This window comes from Engraulis encrasicolus, chromosome 10 (genome assembly GCF_034702125.1).
Source record: "Engraulis encrasicolus isolate BLACKSEA-1 chromosome 10, IST_EnEncr_1.0, whole genome shotgun sequence".
Classification (NCBI taxonomy): domain Eukaryota; kingdom Metazoa; phylum Chordata; class Actinopteri; order Clupeiformes; family Engraulidae; genus Engraulis; species Engraulis encrasicolus.
Genome location: NC_085866.1, coordinates 48465168 through 48486923, shown reverse-complemented (window position 1 = coordinate 48486923; position 21756 = coordinate 48465168). Strand labels below are relative to the sequence as shown.

General features: G+C 41.6%; 1 protein-coding gene across 3 annotated transcripts in view; it reads left to right on the top strand.

Moving 5' to 3' along the window:
* The window catches only part of ap4b1 (adaptor related protein complex 4 subunit beta 1), a 43049-nt gene extending 23171 nt beyond the window's left edge, over positions 1 to 19878 (top strand). For all 3 annotated transcript variants that reach the window (XM_063209137.1, XM_063209139.1, XM_063209138.1), the window contains 5 exons: positions 6138 to 6221; positions 8013 to 8116; positions 15672 to 15879; positions 17968 to 18261; positions 19150 to 19878. In XM_063209137.1, coding sequence (XP_063065207.1) covers positions 6138 to 6221; positions 8013 to 8116; positions 15672 to 15879; positions 17968 to 18261; positions 19150 to 19595 — 1136 coding nt within the window. In that variant the 3' untranslated portion in view covers positions 19596 to 19878. The remainder of the gene's footprint in view (positions 1 to 6137; positions 6222 to 8012; positions 8117 to 15671; positions 15880 to 17967; positions 18262 to 19149) is intronic.
* Positions 19879 to 21756: the final 1878 nt, after the last annotated feature.

The following is a 21756-nucleotide window of genomic DNA, read 5'->3' as shown; positions in this document are numbered from 1 at the left end:
ACACACACACACACACACACACCCCAAACCACCGCAGTCTCCCCAGACCTCGCATTGCCTACAATTGCTGCCATAGGTCAGGATTAGCCACACACACACACACACACACACACACACACACACACACACACACACACACACACACACACACACACACACACACACACACACACACACACACACAACCACTGACGTCTCTCCAGACCTTGCACAGGCCACCATTGCAGCCATTGGTTAATATTGGTAACACACACACAGGCCACCATTGCAGCCATTGGTGAAGATTAGTAACACACACACACACACACACACACACACACACACACACACACACACACACACACACACACACACACACACACACACACACACACACACACACACACACACACACACCAAACTACTGACTTCTCTCCAGAGCTTACACAGGTGAGGCCACCATCCCTGCCATAGGTTAGAATTAATCAGGCCTATACATGCAAGACTTTTGGCTCTCTAACAGTCTAACTACACTGTTAAAGATACAAGTGTTCATATGACTTGTAAAGAGTTTAAATTAGAATTTAAACATTTGGTCCCACTCAAAACATAGTGCTCATTTTACGCTTTGGTCATTTTTAGATATTAAGTGCTGTAGAGTTGAAGTTACACTGGCCACCTACAAATTTGACTCTTGCTTTTGACTCCATTGTCAGAGTAATTTGGCTTGACATACACTAGTGTTGTAAATACTGTCTAGATGTACAGCATATAATATCAGTGTATCACAGAAGTAAGCACACTCCTCGCATTTCTGCAGATTTTCGTGGGACAACATTAAAGATATTTCACTTTGACACAATGACAAGTAGCCAGCGTTTATATAATCGCTTCAGTTTATTGCTCACTCAAAATAATTAAAAAATACACTCATTCATGCCTCTCCCTCTGGCAACAAAAGTGAGTACACCCCTATGTTAAAAAAAAAATGTTGGTACATGTTGACATGCATGTTTCCTTTGGTGAACTTCAGCTTCCCAATGCGCACTGCATTCATGCTGCCCCCAACCATGTCATTCCCTCTTTATGGAGCACTTGTCTTTGTACTACTACTGATTTGGTTTCCAGCACACATGCTTGACACCATCTAAAGCAAATGTGTTTATCTTCGTCTCATCAGAGACAAGCAGACTAAAGATTTGTATTGCTGGAACCATGTTCAAAAGTTTAAAGTTCAAAGTGCTTTATTTGCCATTTGTGCATAAACTAGTAGTCCAAGCACATAGGAACTCTTGTGCAGGCCTTCTGAGTCAATAAATAGAATTCTGTCAGATCCACTCTAGTCAAAAATGATACGGGAAACAGAGATATATTTCAGAAGCTTTATTTCTGAATGCATACATTTTTGTTTGGGGGTATGGCTCTGTTCGGAGGAAGTTCCCCGGTTTCTCCATGAGCTCCATGGAAGCCAATACAGGGAACAGCAGCATCCTCAGGTGGTGTGCCTTCCATTTAGCTGGGAAGGCAAAATACCCCCTAGAACAGAGCAAGCAACAACAACATGACATTGTTTGACAACGATTAGTCTGGTGGAGCAGGGGAGGTGGTGGGAGCAAAACAAGCAGCAAAAAGCAATGACAGGAAAACAAATTCGGTAGTTTAAATAAAGCGCGCCATATGTCAGCATCCAATTGCGAGCTGCAGCTGATTAACCAAAGCGCATCTGATTAGTGGAGAGTTGTATGGGTTGGGTCGGCGTCAGCCAATAGGCAAAAGGGCGCATTGACTACGTGGTCTGCCAGAACTAACGCAGATTGCTCGATTTAAATAGAAAAATAGGAAGACAAAATACATTAAAAAGTGATAAAAATCAAAGAGATCAAAAGAATAATAATAAATAAAAAAAATAAATCATAAAAAAAAAGGTGGATCAAATGTTCTTTTTTGCCATCTGTCTCACGTCTCACTGTTGCTGGGAAGAAACTGTTGAAAAACCTTGCTTTTCTGGTAGGAATGCTGTCCGCTCTACTGTGTCTCAGTTTGTATGTGCAGTTCTTGTGTTAGAGGGTGGTTGACGTTTAAGGGCGTAACGCAAAAAAAAAAAAAAAGTTTTTCAAATTCCTGAAAAAATATGGATAAAAATTGGAAAAAAATAGAAAAAATAAAACACTTAGTGTTCTGTGGAATTTCACCTTATTTTTGCCATTTTTGGGAAAATGTGTCCTGCATCAACACATTGCATAGGCATGTCACACCGCAGGAAAATGGGGTCACACCACAGAGAATTCACTACATTATGGCCATTTTAATCCTTTTGTATATATGACTGACATCTGAGCTCATGCTAACTTGATAATGATATTGTGTTTAATCTTAATATGTTTTCATTTATAAAAAAAAACTTTTCTCCTCCTATAAGAGCAGTCACACCACAGGACACCATAAAATGAACCTAAGCATTGCGTGACAGAAAGATTGCAATATGAAGACATATTAAGAGGTTAAGAGTCACCTTAAACTTCCACAGCACTCTCCAATAACTGAGGCACTGACTGGTTAGGAGCCAGTCTTTAAGACCCTTGTAGTTGGCCTTGCAGCTGCCCATTCACAAACATTGACATACATGTCACCCACAGGATGCAATTTGTGTTACGGAATTGAACTTGTATTTAATATTACTGTCTTGAGTTTTTTTCACATTCACATATCTTAATATAAAGTTAATATTTATGCAATCATGCCAAATGCTTCATACATTATTCAAAATGTTGTTGGTTAATTTATATATATATTATATTCCAGGTCACACCGCAGGATATTTGACATATAAACCTTTACATAAATCTTAACAAAAACGTTCAAGTTCAAGTTCAAGTTCAAGTTCAAGTCATTTTATTTGTCACATACATGGTATTGTAGTGAAATGAAATGGGGTCATCAGCTCTGCATCTTAATAATTAAAGAAGTAAAGTAAAAAAGGAAATAAAAGGTGAGAAATAAGTTAAGGAAAAAAACAAAAAAAAAATATTATGTAAAAAAGTCTCTGTTCAGCAGTCGCACTGCCTGGGGGTAAAAACGTTTCCTCATTCTTTCTGTTCTGGCCTGAATGGTTCTGAGACGTCTGCAGGACTTAAGTAGGGTGAACATGTAAGAGTTGGGGTGTGAGACATCCTGCATAATCTTCCTAGCCCTGGCTCCCACTCTCTTTGTGTAAAGACCCAAGAGTCCTGGAAGGTTGGCTTTGATAGTGCGCTCAGCAGAGCGCACTACTCTCTGTAGGTCCTTCTGTTGTTGTAGTGTGCAGCTTCCAAACCAGGCTGTAAAACAGCCTGTTAGCACACTTTCCACCGCTGATGAGTAGAAGGTGGTCAGGATGGGAGTGGAGACCTTAAACTTCCTCAGTAGGCGGAGAAAGTACAGCCGCTGCCTGGATTTTGCTGTAAAGTGTTCAGTGTGTAGTGACCAGGAGAGGTCCTCAGTCAGGTGTACTCCCAGGTACTTGTAATTTGAGACCCTCTCCACAGGCTCCCCGCTGATGGTAAGTGGCGTGTATGCCCTGCTCTGCACCTTCCTGAAGTCCACTACCATTTATTTCGTCTTGCTGACGTTCAGGGCCAGGTTGTTGGACTGACACCACAGTGCTAAGTCATCCGCCTCATTCAGGTAGGCTGTCTCGTTGTTGTTTGAGATGAGACCCAGCACCACTGTGTCGTCAGCGAATTTAAAGATGGAATTTGAGCTGCTGGTGGTTGTACAGTCATGCGTGTAGATGTTATAGAGCAGTGGGCTCAAAACGCAACCCTGGGGCGAGCCAATGTTGAGGGTCAGCTGGCTTGAAGTGACACCACCACCTATTCTGACCACTTGAGGGCGATCAGTGAGAAAGCTGAGCACCCAATTGCACAACTGTGTGTTGAGTCCCAGCCCCCTCATCTTGTCAGCCAGGCGCAGGGGGATAATGGTGTTGAATGCTGAACTGTAATCTATGAACAGCATTCTAACATAATTCCCCCTCCCCTCATCCAGGTGGGACAGTGTGGTATGTAGAAGGCTTGAGATGGCATCGTCCCTGCTTCTGTTTGCGCTATAGGCAAATTGGTGAGGATCGAAAGCACTGGGCAGGGTGTCACATATGTGTTTTTTCACAAGCCTCTCAAAGCACTTCATAACTGCTGATATAAGGGCCACTGTTATGAAGTGCTTTGAGAGGCTTGTGGAAAAAAAAACACATATGTGACACCCTGCCCATATTAGTCTTTCTCATCTAAGACTAATATGAAACATAATGTACCACATCTTCTTTCATTGACATTTGTTTTTTAAAGGAAAAATAACAGTTTTGTAGGTTTTTAACAAATGTTACGAAAAAACAAGGCGTCACGTCTCCCACCCTTGAGCAGAGAGTTAGCTGGATAGAGTGGGTCTTTAATGATTCTCTCTGCTCTCCTATGGCTGCGCTGTACATATATGGAGTCCATGGAGGGAAGTGCTGTGCCTATAATCCTCTCTGCAGTCTTGATTATTCGTTGCAAAGACTTCCTTTCAGCCTGAGTGATGTTGCCATACCAGACAGTGATGCCTGTTGTGAGGATGCTCTCTACAAGTCCTCTGTAGGCCTGGGTAAGAGGGCGGTAATTCAGTCCAGCCTTCCTAAGCATCCTAATAAAGTTCTGTTCTGTGGCCTGACACCAATAAACTAGACTGCATTTCCGCAGAGAATGCTATTAGTATGCTTGTGGCTTACGTATGCAGGGAAATAGATCGAGGTCTGTGTGAGTGTGTGTGTGAGAAATTAGATTCTACTGTATCAGTGTTACCATCGGGGTGCGTACAGTAGTAGTTTCACGTGGGAGCAGTACCTCTGCCAGGGTGCATCCCTGTCCTTTGTTTAGCAAAGGTCTAACTATCGACCTCGTTTTGGTACAGTATATGACCACACTCAAGGTCAGATATGATCATAAGCCATGCCTGATCAACAGTGGCATTCCATAGCAGTTAAAATGTCAGGGCAATGAGTATCCTGTGGGAGCCTGGTTGTTCCATCCCCTCCATACGAATTTCATTTGTACGGAGCAGAGGGTCTGGAATCGGTTAACTGAGAGTCCTTAAGTGGAGGGAGGGGTGAACTCCGCTGACATTTGAAGCACACGCCCTGTTTTATCAGTTGTTATTATATGGTTGTGACGTCATCTGTCGAATGCTCCATTCATTTCAACGGGGCTCCCCAACGTTCGGACGTCTGTTATTTTTCGATAACGGACGGGTTGGTCTATAACAGACCGCTGTCAATTGCAACAAGACTTTTCACTGCTAAAGCGACTTTTCAACAAGACTCTAATCAGCTGCTGTGATAGACAGCACCCGTTGTCCTGGCTACCGCTGTCAATGGCAACAAGACGTTCACTGCTAAAGCCACTGGCTTGTATACAAGTCAGTGGCTAAAGCGAATGTTTCATATCACTCCGCAGGGGGTCCGGTCTTTTGTCACTCTAATCAGCTGCTGTGATAGACAACACCTGTCCTGGCTACCTAGCTGTTGCCTAGCGGTGTTCCACAACGGCACTGTTTTGTTTTGCGCAGCAACAATCTTAACATTAAATAGGTCTAAAGAAATGTCCCCGCCATGTGTGAATCATTTAAGTATATCCATATAATAAGCGGGTTAACTTTCGGCGAGTCGGTCGCTTTGTGGAATAGCAGCACTTCAGAGAGAACAAGACCCCTCCGCTCCGCGTCGGGGTCTAAAGATTCTCTCTGTCGTGCTGCTATTCCACGGTAGCGACCTTCTCGCCGAACGTTAACCCTTACTTAACATACTGTATACCGGTTTGTTCATGTCAGTGAAAAACAATTACATGTGGAAGGGGAGAACTACTGTATCTTGATGTTGGAAATGTGCACCCCCTCTTTCTTGTCCCTCCCCTTGCCGTCTTACTTGTCTAGCTCTTTGAACAGCTACCTCTGTTGTATTTCATTTAAGTGCTTCATACTGTAAATAAAATTGACTTGACGTGACTCCCCCGTTCAATGATTAGGCCTTTTTCCCAAGCCCCTCCCAGAACTCCAGTACCAGACCCTCTGTCGGAATGAAATTAGCAGGAGGGCATGGTCTCACCAGGCTAACCATGGTGTACTGTACTGTGCTGTGCTGTGTGCAGGGCGCATTGGGAGAACCTACAGTGAGAAGTGCCTGGACATCCTTACCGGACTCCTAGGCCTGAAGCAGGAGCACATCACCTCTGGTAAGCAGAAGCCCAGAGGGTGGGGACATTGATGCCTAAAGCACCTGCAAAAAATGCCTGCTGAATGCCTAAGCCCTTGTTGGGAAAGCTTATAAAAACTTCATCTCAGCCTCTGATGCACATAAAAACATGAAATAAGTTGCATTTAAACCCTAAGACCCTTATCTTACAATAGAATGTGTTCATTCAGCTGTAACATACCCACATTTTTATTTAAAAAGCTAAAATCCCAAGAGCCTGAATGCAGCGTATTCAGCGTATATGTGTCTGCAGGCACCAAAGGTTAAACAACATATACGAGTCATCAAGCTAAAATGGGTTAAGGTGGCTGTGCGTCCCTTGGCTACAGGTTGCTGTAGGCCTACTTGAAAGGCAAATTTTGGGACAATGTTACATAGACGGTGTCATAATTCCAGCTGGGAGTTGAGGGTCACTTTAAGTGAAAACCTTGTAGAAATCCTGCGGATGATATACCCTCAGCATTCCAAAGGAAGATTCTATGAAGTTAGACGCTCGCACGCTGCGCCGTCGGGCTGTTAGGACGCTACCGCCTCGTCCATTATATCCCTTGATACTTGGACACCTAGTCGGCTGTTATTCCTTGCATATCATTTCCTGGCTAAGCTTTGATGACATCCTTTTCTTTCATGGTCTTTTATTTGTACAGATGATATGGCTGCTGCTAGACATACCAGACAAATGCAGTAAATGCAGCACGCATATCTTCTGACACACCCTGTACATGTTTCTTAGGCACCCACAATAAATGCAAAAACACAATGAGCTGCACACATCATCAGGTTACCATAATACTTTTACAGCTTAGCTCAGCTGCACATCTTTTGTTAAGGGCCTTAACCTTGAAAGCTACCATCAGCTGCCAATCTTTTGTTTGTTTTTCGCAGCGTGAAAATCGTTTTTGAAAGGGTGCTCTTTATTCATGAATTCAACTACAGTAAGAGTTGTAACGCGCTCAACCCAAACAAAATTAAAAGCAACTGGGTGCTCATTTCTTTAGAAATATACAAAATAAAGAGAACAGGACAGCACTCCACGTTGTGTAATGTATTGCCCGTCAGACGTTTCGGTCTTAACCTTTCTCAGTGTCTGACACTGTATACTCTTTATTCATTCAATGCACACATCCACACTGAGTCATTTGCCACAAAATCATCAGTGCACAAGGTTGAATGGAAAAAGTGTTAGTAATAAGAATGGTTCAGTGCTCACTGAATGCATACTGAAAATGTCCGTTCTTTTACCTGTATATCTTTCTTTGTTGTGATGCAGAGTGAGAGTACAGCCTTTCACTGTTGGTGTAATGAAAACTAACTGTGGTCATGTCTGACGGGAAGTAGAAGTAAGGTCATAAAACCACACAGACGAGCATCTGTACATTAGCGCATTGTTTCCATATCCTTTTTTTTTTAAACCTCAAATCAACCAACAATACAATACAACCAACACTGGCTGCAGCCAACACAGGATGTTGTGTATAGTTCTTCTTCCTGCACCATTGATTAAATGATTAGGTTATTTTTTGTTTATCTGTTTTTTTAATTCATTTATCTAGAGCCGTAAGAGTGTGTGTGTGTGTGTGTGTGTGTGTGTGTGTGTGTGTGTGTGTGTGTGTGTGTGTGTGTGTGTGTGTGTGTGTGTGTGTGTGTGTGTGTGTGTGTGTGTGTGTGTGTGTGTGTGTGTGTGTGTGAGTGTGTGTGTGTGTACGTCTGTACGTTTTGAGTACATGTGCCTATGTGTGTGTGTGCTTCTCTGTGCTCCTCTCCTGTGCAGCTGTGATGCAGTCTTTCAGAGACCTGGTGTGGTTGTGTCCCCAGAGTACGACTGCAGTGTGCCGGGCCGTGGAGGGCTGTGAGGAGAGCCCACAGGACACAGAGGTACGGTGACCAAACGTTAGGGTTACTGGATTGGGTGCTTTCCTGGTATTACCATTCCCTTTTACTAATTTAATTTGTATACAGCAGGGTGGTTTTCATTTGAGGGTCACTTCAAATTTTATAGAGTCCTCCAAGGGCCATACTATGTACACAAGCCAGGATTTCCCACTGTACTTTACGCCTATATTGAAGGAGGCCACCTTTACAAGAGACCCCACCTTCTCTAAGTCCCCTGAAAACAACTTAATTATATAGCAACTGTAATTTTGAAGATTTCACAAAAGAAACATCATATTTCATGTGAAACAGCATAACATGAAAATTATATCTGGGGCCAGATAAGAGGGCCTCAAGGGCCGTAATCGGCCCCCGAGACATAGGTTCCCCACCCCTGGATAGAGGGTCTGCATTTGCCTTTAGTGTAGGGAGGGGTGTTCTCATTTGAAATTTGCATCCTTTTATCCAATCGCTAACGTTTGTCATGAAACTGAGAAACAATTACGTGTGTGTGGGGGGGGGGTGGTGGTTGAAGTCTTTTGAAGTTGGAAATGTATGGCCCTGCTCCCTCCCTCTCACTCTCTCCAGCGGTGGTCTAGGTTTGTTTGTAGTTCTTTTTGGCAAACGTTTCTCAACGCAGCACAGCCAGATCGTTCCTTATGGTAGTTTAGCTGCACCCTACCCAGTCACAGCGGAAGTCACTAGAATAGTAGTGATCATGTTTTGTGGTCTGAGCGAGAAATATGTCAGCGTTAGGGAGTTTTAGGCACCAGAAAAAAGCAGAAGTTAAATTTGACTTTACAGTTGAGGACGATATTATTAGCTCCCCTTCTGAAATTAGACATTTCTCTTGATTTCTCAGTGAGAATGACCATTATTTACCGTTTCTTTTTTTCTGGAAACAAATACACTGATGGAGATAATGTCCAATGAGTTGAATTTGGATTTTTCTATTGTTACAATGAGTTTATACAAAAATGTCAAAAATGACATGGACAAAATTCTTAGCCCCCTGATAAGTAATAGTCAATATGGCGCCATTTATGAACCAAAACTGACAATTGTTACCTAAGTTGGTACATGCCCAACTAGGGACTTTGGCCCATTTTGTTACTGCAAAGTGTTCTAGCTTGTCCAAATTGTATGGATGCTGAGCATAGACATTTGCCACAGACTCTCAGTGGGATAGAGGACTGGACTATGAGCGGGTCATTCCAGCATCATGGTTTAAGTGTCCTTGAAGAACCTCTGAACTCATTTTAAATGTATGCTTTGGGTTACAATGTTGTTGGAAGACCCAGCAATCCAGATCCAGACCCAGACTCCCTATGTCTGAGGCTGAATAACAGACTAAAAACTTGATGTCTCCATCACTATGTGTAACTGTGGAAACTGCTTAGTCTCATTAGACCAGTGAAGCGTTGGATACCTGCCTAGATGATTGTTATCTACCTGGCCTCACCTGGAGTTTTTATTTCAAGAATGACAGCTGTTAGGGCTTGTCATCATATTGGGCTTTGGGGCCATCATCACAGAAGAACCCCTTTACTAAAGGCGGTGCATATCAGAGTGTTATTGAGCTTTGCCTGTGAACATTTGAAAGTCAAAAATTAGTTTTGAAAGTCTCTGCTTTCATCTGATGAGATTCAATTGCACCTGCTTTGATGCATGAATTCTACTTCTGTCAGGTGAAGAAAGGAATAGGCCTTAAACCTTTATAACATGGTTTCCACAATTCAACTTGGTGGGGGAAGCATCATTCTGTAGCAGCCTCAGCCAAAGGAAACCTTGTTTGGGTGTACAGCACCATAATAACAGAAGATTATGATGGAATGTGGAAGGTGACCATGCAAAAATATGCTCATAGAGGAAGCTAAGATCTTTACTGGATCTTTCAATAAGATAATAACCCAAAACTTACTTCAATAGTTCAAATGTTCTTCAAGGATACTAAAACCATGGTCATGGAGTGGTTCAGACATCAATCCTTTTAGATAGTGTTATAGGAGTGCTAAAATGAATGTCCTTCCTCAACATCCATGCAATTTGGACCAGCTTAACTATTTGCAATGAAAAAATTGGCCAAAATTCCTGGTGGGTCATGTGCCAACATAGTTAACAACTAATCAAAGTGCCTGGTGTCAATTTTGGTTAATAAATGGCACTGTATTGACTATTATGATGATAAGGGGGGTAATGATTTTGTCCTTGCCATTTTTACCCTTTTTTGTTTAAACTCATTGTAAAAATGGAAAAGTCCAAATTCAACTTATTGGATACAATCTCCATGATGTTTTACTTTCCAAAATAACATAGATTTATTAATAATGGTCATTCTCACTCAGAAATCAAGAGAAATGTCCAATTTCAGGAGGGGGGGGGGTAATAATATCGTCCTCAACTGTATATTTGGATGGTATACGTAGTAAAGCTTAAGTAAAGCACTTCCTGTTATTTCCCTCAATGATTAGCATGAACTGCCTCCCTGCACGATCTGAGCTAAGAGTAAACCTAACTTTGAGGTTTATTACAAACCCCAACTCCATAGAAGTTGGGACACAAGGTAAATTGTGAATAATGACAAAATACTGCCAGTTTCAAAACTTCTGATTCTTCCATTAGATGGAGAACGGCACAAAGAAAACATATCAGCCATCAAAACTGACCAAAATTATTGTTTTGGGGGATATTCATGGATATGTAAAAACAACACGTCTCAAAAGAGTTGGGACGGGGACAATAAAAGGCAGCAAATGTTGAGGAAGACTAAAAACAAAGCAAAAGATAGCACTTAACAGTTAATTACATTAACCGATGAGATGATTTTATATAAAAAACAGTCTTTATTCCTATCTTGGACATGATTTCACCAGCTTAAATGGTGAGTGTATTCCTCATCATGTTTTGCAATGTTTTCCTTTCTGTAGTGCTTACAGCGTGACAGGTCTTGACCAAAAGCCCGGCATTTTATCACCTGCTGGTCCTTATGATGGAATTAAACTGTTAAAACAGTTATATAGTAAATAGTAGAGAATGCAATTTGTCCTTACTATGTGGCAGTAATTGAAGATCTCCCCCTCAAAATATAAAACATGAGTGGCTTTTCATGCCGTTTAAAACCCATTTATATCATTCAGCACTGTAGTTAACTCTACAGATGAGGAAGAACAACTTAACTAATGCACTACTGCACCCCCATGCCATCAAAGAGGCTGCCTTTTGAAGTTGGCACTGACACAAGTTGGATGGTCCATTTTCACTGTAGCACAGGATGTACAAGAATCTATTATTTTCAAAAAGAATTGACTTCTGCAACTTCTGCTTACTTCTGTAAACAAAGGACAGTTTCCCATGTCTTCTGGGTCTATTTCAAGTGAGCTCGGGTCAGGGGCGGAGTGGGTCGACTTTTCCCACCGGGACAATTTTCCCCGTGGCGGCCCTCCACCCATAAAAAAAACCCAACGCGAACAACATGGTTCCCTAACCGAAAAGACAAAAACCCTGAAATCTGCAGTCGTAGGCCTACTACATGTGGACATTTAGTGTTGTCAAAATATCAACCTGAAGTGGAGAATTGTAGTCTACACCTTGATGAAATACACAGCCATCATCACAGTTCAAAGCATTCACCATAGAACTATTGCAGGTTAGGCTACATCACGCTACTGTCAGAGAGGAAAGAAGACAGCTAGGCCTACTCTGCTACTGTTCCATGAAAATGTGCACTCCACTGTCAGGATGAGCACGGGCACAAAGTTTTTAGTGTGGGAATTTTTAGAAGAGTAGGCTATAGCTTACAAAAAGGCTGTCTATATTGTGCAATAAACCCACCATGCAGCAAATAGGACAAACCTAGGCTACTTCAAAGCACAACAATAAGTCAACAAAATGAATAACCAAACTGTGTAGGCCTACCTTAACGCTGTCTTCGTTGCAGCAAATGTCTTTGTTTCTTGCAATTACTCCACTTTAATCCACAGTTTACACACCCAGCACTGCTCACATCAGAATCTTGTGTGGTAATTATTTTGTTCCATTTCTTCAGACATTACATAGGCTACATCCTAAATGTGCCACATACAAATATATGTATGATAATAATATTATTTCGACTATAGGAGATATACCGGTAGTTCTAACAAATCAATCCATCAAAACAAAACACTGCTTCTGTGGTGTATTCCTAGCTGCAGTTCACTTCCGTACCACTTGGTGGAGTCTGTTCGTAACCCAAGTCAATAACCACAGAACAAGTGAATCTGGACTGGGAGACTGTAAACTGTAACAGTCATGTGGAAATCGGAAAATAAATCATAACTTATTTAGATTGGTTACCAAAGGATGGAAATATTAATATCAAAGGTTCTTTAAATACTGAAAACGAAACTGTGTTACTAAGATCTAGTAAACTTCCGTGATCTACGGCGTATGAAAATTATTAGTAGAGAAGGGGTGTGGCCACTTTACTGTTTGGCACCGTCTCTGAGGTATTGCCGTCTGGTACACGGTATATATACTGGCGAGTTAGTCATGTACACATATAATGAGTTGGAAAGTGGTGGTTCAGTCCTTGAAAGTACACAGTCAAATCTTTAGGGCCGGCTGAAAATAAAAAATGGCCGATATGTTACATTTCACGGCCGCGGCCCACCGGGACAAGTCCCCGATCTCCCGATGGCCACTCCGCGCCTGGCTCGGGTGCATAGGAGAATGTTAAACCCCTCTATCACTTGCACACATAAAGCGTTCTTAATATGGTCAGTTTTCAATAGCTGTAATTCTTGGAGTGCTAGAATGAGACTACAGCCAATATATATTTCATGATGTCATGAACCTATACAATGATTTTAATGACGAAAAGATGTCTTATATACACTCAATCATGGTAAATCAAAAGGAATTCAAAAATGTATGTAATAACGATGGTAATTATTCCCTCTGCATTAATTCTGAGTGACGCAGCCTGTCTGTGATGGTTTTATACCTGGACACACATATTGTCCATCACTACAATTCATTTTGAAATGTTCTTCTTTGTTGTTTTATCTTATATGGATGTTTATTATATTTCACTGATCCCCGTCCCAACTTATTTGAGACAGGTTGCAGTTATCAAATGAGAAAACAAAACAATATTTTTTTCTCTGTTTTAACACTTAATATGTTGTCTTGTCACTATTCTCCATCTAATGAATGGATTGAATGTTTTGAAAATGATAGCATTCTGATTTTATTCACAGTTAACCAAATGTCCCAACTTCACCGGAGTTGGGGTTTGTAGGTTAAAGGTGCACTGTGTGGAATGTGGCCAGACTGGGTACTGCAACTATACTGCTCATTTATGAAAATTCTGATACTGCCAAATTTATGTAAATGATCTTTGTTCACAGATGAGGGTATGAACGGCAGTGGCACCTGCTTTGCATATGAAACCACATTTCCTGGTGAATGCTTTGGCTACATTGCTATATTATCTGATTGCCATGGGCGTGTAAAAAATATTTCACAATCATTGACATGTATCATCAGTGTCAGGTTTTACAGGAATTGGAGTTATTTTTGGAGTTAGCTGTTAGATGCTTCAGATCTTCATCTAAGACACTTCTTCAGTTGTAATTCTGATTGAGAATCAGTGGTAATTCATCTCTGGAGAGTGGGCGTACCAAGGAGGTATCACGCCTTTGGACTTGATGCCTGGTGGGTGCACAGGTTCCAATTTAGGTCATCTATTCTAGGAGTAGCCGAAGGGAACTTGCACACCTCTGATGTTGATGCAATAATAACCGTTTATTACATATTGTAGGAAAGAAAGTTCTACCCAAGTGAAATGTGGAAGTGAAATCCCGGAATATGTCAAAAACCACACCCCATATATGTAGTAATCTCTTACCCAGGCTCCGCCCTCGCAGTAACGCAACACCTTCGGCTCAGCTACACTCACTCAGGCAATTTGCTTGTTCGGGTACTTTTGGGTTCCCTCCACAATGGGAAACTCCACCCACTTTGTCGGGAAGCAATCAATTTTGAGCATCACTAACGGCTCTGGGTAGAGGCGTGTTCAAGGCAGTGACGTGGTTTAAGCAGAGACGTTCTATTGGGACTAAGAAATGTTTGGTTTAAACTTTGGCTCAGTCTGTTCTGCCCTCAACCAGTAGCAAACCAAGGGAGGTGGGTCAGCCATGCCATTTGAGATTGTTAGTTCTTATGCTCTTGGTCAGACCAAGTCTCGAAGAGATTTGAAAGTCATGATAATCAGGCTAGTAATCTCTGTGAGACATGCAGAGATGTGGACTTGAGACTTGTGACTTGGACTTGAGTCACAAATTACTTGACTTGGCAATATTAGGAATTACTTTTGACTTTACTATTGACTCAAGACTTGACTTGACAGTTTTAGCATGCAATGACTTGCAATGACATGTCAAGTCTCAATTTTCTGCATTTGTATGTGAAAATATTACACGAAAAAATGGAAATTAAATGATTCGCCCTTAACCAGTACCAATAGGCCCATTTTTTTGTTTGTTAAGAATGCGAATGGGAAAGGGGGGCATCGGGCATGCATAGCAGTGTGGAGAGGTAAAGAATTTATGACCAAATGTAGTTGTCAAGATTGTGCATAGAATTCATGGTGACTTGTGAAGGACTTGGGAAAAATTAGACTTGTACTTGTACTTGACTGGGCTCGAGTACGACTTGGTCAAATGTGTCTCAACCTCTGACTTGACTCAGACTTTATTGAAAGGACTTGAGACTTACTTGTGACTTGCAAATTAGTGAGTTGGTCCCATCTCTGTCAATCTGTGATACATTTTGGGACTTCAGCACAATATTCATCTTTATGGCTTTATAGACCACGACAATGGACTTGAAATGAAACAAACAAGATGTGCTTTAGCTGCAGATTTTCAGATTTAATTGGGTTTACAGTACTACAGCAGATAAGATCAGCTCATAAGTCTCTATTGCCTCCTCTTTTAGTGACTTAATTGAACATGTCGTAGGAGGTGGAGATGGTTGATAAAAGAGTATTTGTTGCATCTAGTGTTGCAAGTTTAAAGCGATACCGCACCATTTTTAGAAATAAGCTCATTTTACATCTCCCCTTGAGTCAAATGATTTGAGTTTTAGCATTAACAAAAAACAGGTTACAAATAATAAGGGCATGCCACACGTATACGTATGTATTTAAAAATGTTTTTGACCAGGCTATTAAAAGAGGCAGGCTACTATTAGGGACCAGACTATAAAGGGAGGAATTAGGGTTTTCTGTACCGTATGTTTCATCTAATAACTTAACTTAACTCTTTCTCTTGTGTGCAGGGGAAGCATAGCAATACAAATCAAAATGACAATACATAAGTGTGTAAAAACTAATTTTTGTATAGCCTGCATTTGTTGCATCTAGTAATTCCCACACTTGATGCCCTTCAGCAGTAAATATCACACGTGAATCAAAATGACAACACATACATATGCAATAAGTTTTTTTTTTGTATTGCCTGCATTTGTTGCATCTATTAACTCGGACAGCTGACTCCTCTTTTTATGTGTGCAGGGGAAGCAGGCTTTGCTGTGGCTGCTGGGGATGCACGGGGAGCAGATCAGCAGTGCTCCCTACCTGCTGGAGAGCCACATCGACGGCCTGAAGGCCGAGACATCCTCCTTGGTCAAGCTGGAGCTCCTGACTGCCTCCGTACGTCTGTTTCTGCAGCGGCCCGCGGAGATGCAGGACATGCTGGGTCGGCTGTTGCACTACTGCATAGGTATCCATTCAAGATTCAAGAGACTTGTTGTCCTTTTAATAATAACAATAATTAGTAATAAAGTGCTTGAAATAAACAAACAAATAAGTAAATAATTAAGATCCTGTTACATAGATAGATAGATTATTTATTTGTCCTTTCGGAAAATTGTTCTGTGCCATTTTCAGTGCATCTGATACAATTACAAAAGACATTACAATAAACAAGAACACAAAAGACAAACACAACCCCCCCCCCTATAGGACAAAAAGACAGGTTGACAAAAAACCCAAAATAAACACAGTAAAGTGCAGTATTCAATACCAAAGTGCAATGTGCTATTCAGTCTAAGTTACAGTTGTCTTATTTAGCATGGATATACTAGTCGGTATAAATGATTGGCGGGCTCTGTTTGTCTTAAATGAAGGCATCCTAAACCTCCTACCTGAGGGCAACAACTCATATGCTTGCTGCAAGGGGTGTGAGAGATCCTCACATATGGTATTTGCCTTCTTTACCACCCTTGCTTTAACAGTCATGGCCATGCTATTTAGTGGCTGGAAAGCAATCTTGCTGGCCATGTTGATTATCTTATGCAGCTTATTTTTATTAACAACAGACAGGGAGAAGTACCAGGCCACAGAACAGAAGCATAAAATGCTCTCAACAAAAGAATGATAAAAAACCTGCATCATATCCCTATCCACTTTAAATCGTCTTAGCTTTTGCATGAAGTACAGTCTCTGCATTCCCTTTTTGTAAATAGTCTCTGTGTTACAGCTCCAAGTTAATTTGTCATCTATTACAGTTCCCAAATATTTATAGTTTTTGACATTACACTTATATGATGCCTTTATCCAAAATGACAGGCACTGATATAGTTCACACGAGTACCAACGCAAGCATCATTAATTACATCATTGAAGCGACTTGACTGCCTTAAAGTGGGCATGGTCATTTGCAACTGTAGTTGGCAGCCGTGGCCTGGTGGTTAGGGAGTTGATCTTTCAATCTGGGGACCTCTCCCTACACCTCCATCCATGGCTGGAGTGTCCAAGGCACCTGGGTGGGATTTGAAGGGTGGGATTTGAACCTGCAACCCTCTGATCTTTGGACCACCTCCCTGAGCATCAGGCCACACCTGTCCAATATACATTTCATGAAGCTGTGAAGAAGCAATGATTAAAGATCAAGAGACTATAAAGACTAATCTCCTCTTACCACACCTGACCGTTAACGGGGCATTGATCCTTCAACATGATCTTATCGAGATGTTGCACTTTTCGACTCAAGCTTCGGCTACCGTCTTACTGGCTTTGCAGCTACAGCTTGTGACTGCCATGGTTTCTCTGTGTCCTTATGCAGAGGAGAGGAGTGGTTCAGGTGAATGTTCACGACCACACCCTCTTCAGCTTTGCATTGCAGCCTCGATCTCACCCTTATTTTCATGACTTTTTTTTTTCGTAGAAAATATTCAGTAATATATGAAATCAAGTCAAGTCAAGTCAAGTTTTATTGTCAATTTCTTTACATGCACTGGTCATACAAAGAATTTGAAATTGCGTTTCTTGCGTTTCTTGCTCTCCCATGCAGACATAGACTAATCTAGGTAAGGACATAGACAGTATAGACATAGACAGTACTCATACATGGACATAAGACAGTATGGACATAGACATTGCTCATACAGACAAATCGTCATCTTGTAACGTCAACAGTTTCCTACAGTATGTCTTGAAGTGTGGACAGTCTCCCATAATTTTACATGAAAAACAGCATAAAAAAATATTAAGTATAACTTGCCCTGTCATGCCGCGTCCATTTGTCATTGAGCGCAGTTACTTGTGAGGAATATTCCCATTTTAAACGGAGCAGTGCAGTGATAGTATTCACTTGTGCACAAGTCATGCAAACTCTTTGATCATTGAGAATGTGGCCGTGTTTTAGGAATACCGTATTCCAGTTGCAGAACACTGGCCCACGCATGTAAACGGTATATTCCGGAACTTGTGTTAAATACTGAGAATATTCAGTTTGAAATTGGGATACTCCATGCTATGTAACAGCACTCATTGTTGTGTCTCTGTCTCTCTCTCTCTCCATCTCCAGAGGAGGAGAGTGACATGAATGTCCGCGACCGCGCCCTCTTCTGCTACCGGCTGTTGGCGTGTGGGGTGGAGGAGACTCGGCGGGTCTTTCAGGGTCCAAAGTCAGACCCGTGCATGGGGGTCCTCACGGGCCGGCCCCAGGAGCCAATCAACAGCTGGGCCTCGACTTTCAACAGCCTGGCGCCGCTTTGTGGTGACGCCGAAGACCTCGCCTCTCAAGCGCTGTCATGTTACGCTGCTGCTGCTTCATCTGACCAGCTTGGCAAGCCAAGCTCCCAAGGAGATGTCTTAGCTGGTGAGTTTTTCAATCACTATGTACGTTTGCATGATGTTTTTAATTCAGAATGAATCATTCAGAATTAAATAGCTCTGCCGAGTTTACTTTGATCTTTCAGTTAATTCCAATTAAGAGGTGTTTACATGACGTTTTCGAAGCGGAATTAAGCTTTATTCAGAATTGAAGTTAGTTCATTCCGAATTAAATGTCTCATGTAAACATAGCAAATGTCAACTGGGCTAATGTATGTTATAGACTTTTGACATTTAGATTTAAGTGTCAAAAGGGTGTTTTATTGTAAAAAAAATCTACATAATGGGCCTCTGCCGTGACTCAAATGGCTAAGGCACTGTACCCTTGTGCTGGGGACCCGGTTTCCATTAGGGCCAGAGGTCTTGTCCTGATCCTCCCCCATCTTTCTCTCCCACTCATCTCCTGTCCCTTTCCTCACTGTACTATCCAAATAAAGGTTAAACAGCCTCAAAAATATTTAAAAACCAAACATTAACATTTGTTAGTATATCAGTACATCAGATGAGAGAGTACTTTGTTGAGCCATATGTAATATTATAACTCACAGACTGATATCTAACAATTAAAAATTGAAACAAATGTAAATAATTTGAACTTGAAATAAAACTTGAACCATAAGATGAGCGAGTACTTCCTTCAACCACACACACTGTATTTTAAACACATCAAATGACTTATGCTGTAGCTCCTCAAACAGAGGCTGTGGAAGAACCTTCATCCATGCCAGAGACGCATATAACCTGAAATAAAGCTTGAACTCCATCAGATGAGGGAGTCCTTCCTTGAGCCACATATACTGTATAGTATGTAGTATATCACCTCAACGGCATTTCATCTTTATTAATGCCTTATACTGTATCTCTCCTAAAACAGAAGCTGTGGAAGAACCTTTATCCATCCCAGAGATGGGGCACCACCAGCCTCAGGGCCTCACCCTGGGCCCCCCGCTATCTCATGAGGCCTTTGAGATCCACTGGCTGCAACTGGGTGTGGCCCACAGGGAGGCCGTCAGCGCCCAGGGCCCACCGTCCTCTCCAGAGACCCTGCAAGCCGCCTTGCAGCTGGTCAAGATCCAGACGTTGGCCTTCAGCAGAGAGAACATCACACCTTGGAAAGCCTACCTTTACAGCCATGGCTCCGGAACCCCGATCCTAGCAGAGCTGCTGCAGGAGGGGTCTGTGGGGACCACTGGCGACGGTGGCAGTGGCAGCCTGGTGGTGACCCTGAAACAGTTGCCTAAAAATGACTCTGTCATCCAGGAGTTTGTCTCCGTGCTGAAGACCGTGCTGCGGACTCTAAGTGCAGAGCAGCTGTCCTGATCAGGTGACAGGACGAATGCACAGGGAAGGCACTATGTGTGTCGAGATGTCAAGAAACATCAGGAGATGCACTACTTAACAGGGCTGTGGGACATTATATGACCATGGTATACACGTATTATGTATATGTAGAAAGATACATACTGTACAAACAGGTCAAAAAAGCATACATACTTTCCATTAATTGTACAATAAAAGTTAATTCAATACAATGAACTAAATTTCTCGTTCAGAGCTCATTAGAGTACAATATGTGACAACTGGAGTTAACAAATGAGTATGGTGCACCTAAGTCACGCCCTCTATTTCCTGGTTCATGGGGCAGAGGGAGTCAAACAATGATTAATGGGCTTGAAAATGAGTGATTTTTGGATTTGTGGTGCATAGGTGGAGGTCCAAGGTTTGGATTGGTGGCAAAAAAACACTAATTTTCAAGCCCAGTAATTATTTTTTGACTCTCCCTGCCCCATGAACCAGGAAATAGAGGGCGTGACTTAGGTGCCCCATATACTGAACCAAAATAATTACCAAAATAACCAAATAATAACCAAAATGAATTGTTGTTGCCCTTTGTCCTTTACCATGGGAACTATTCTAAAAAAAAAATGCTTTAGTTAACGTACTATCCCAGCTAAATTAAAGTACAGTATGGTATATTTTTCATAGTTTATCTTCAACATGTATGTCGCCCATTCACAAGTTTTATCTTTTTAGTGTATATTCACCACCAACAACAGTTTTTAATGTTGATTATGACTTGAAAATGTTGATCTCCATGTCCACCATTTTAAATTGCAGTACCAGTAAGGGAAATATTAAGCTAAAATCTTGGTGTTCTTAGGTCAGACCAGTACATACGCTTATGAGTTTATTATTGGCAAATATTCATAAAAAGGTCAAAGTTGTGAATGGGCAGCATACATTTTGAAAATAAACAACTAAAATGACATACTGTACTTTCAAAATAAATCCACTAGACACTTGTATTATGATGACAGGTTTGAAAAAGGAAAAATACCAAGGCACTCTCATCTATCAAAAATTAAAAGTCTTTACTACAAAGCTTGGTTACAGTAAACCTTTAACTCCCAGCATGTTTCGGACCTCCTTCCTTCCTCAGGGAGTCAAAGTTAAGCAGATTTGTTGGCCTTCGTGAATTGCGGAAGAAATGCTTATCATTCATCTTGCACCACGCAGGCTGCAATAAAAAATGATTTTATGAGCTGGCAATGGGTTTCTATGGCAAGTGTGTGTGCTTGCCATGGTCAACTGACACACAGATGGCTAAAGAGAGGACTAAAGGTACTTCCAGAAGCTCTTATATGATCATAAATGTGTGTGCCAGCTGTGATTTAATGGTTTGGGGGTTGGACTGTACATCTCAGGGTTGCAATCGCCACCCCAATCCCTCCCTCCCTCCATGGCTGAAGTGTTTGTTAACAAGGCATCTGTCTCCACACTGCTCCAGCCAAGGACGGATTACTGCACAGGTCTATAGGGCCCAAAATCCAAGGGGCCCTGAAGCCCAAGCCCCCACACTACAAGAAAACCCCCATTTCCGATTTCATTATTGGTAGGCTATAGGCTATGGTAGGTACATTTCTTGTTGCCTGGCCCAGAGGCCCTCATCTGTTTCTGGCTCCAGGGGCTGTACCTACCCTGTGATACCTGCAATTGCTTTGGATAAAAGTGTCGAGTAAATGTAGACTAATGCAATGTAAAATCATTGTAGATAAGTTTGACATTTGGACACCTGGGTAGTGTGTGTAGCCCATTGAAAAACTATTATTTGGCTGTAACAAAAACCTGTGATTAGTGTTGCCTAAAAGGTTCCTAGCCTGTTGTGTTTTCCTTTGTACGTTATAGGCTACACTTTTAGGTCTAGTGAGATAGTTCATAATGTGCCCTACCGTACCACGTCCAACTAGATGGTGGCAAGAGCTCAGTGACAGTAAGTTAATTTCGACTAGCCTCACTCGGCCACCCAAGTACTTCAACTTCACGCAGGAAATTCAGGCACATTATTTTATTTATTTTCTTTCTCACTATCCATTTTGTGTAAAAACCAGGGGTGGAAAAGTAACTTATTACTTTTACTCAATATTGTACTTGAGTAGCTTTTATGAATACTTTGTACTTTTTAAGTATTTTTTTTAATTAA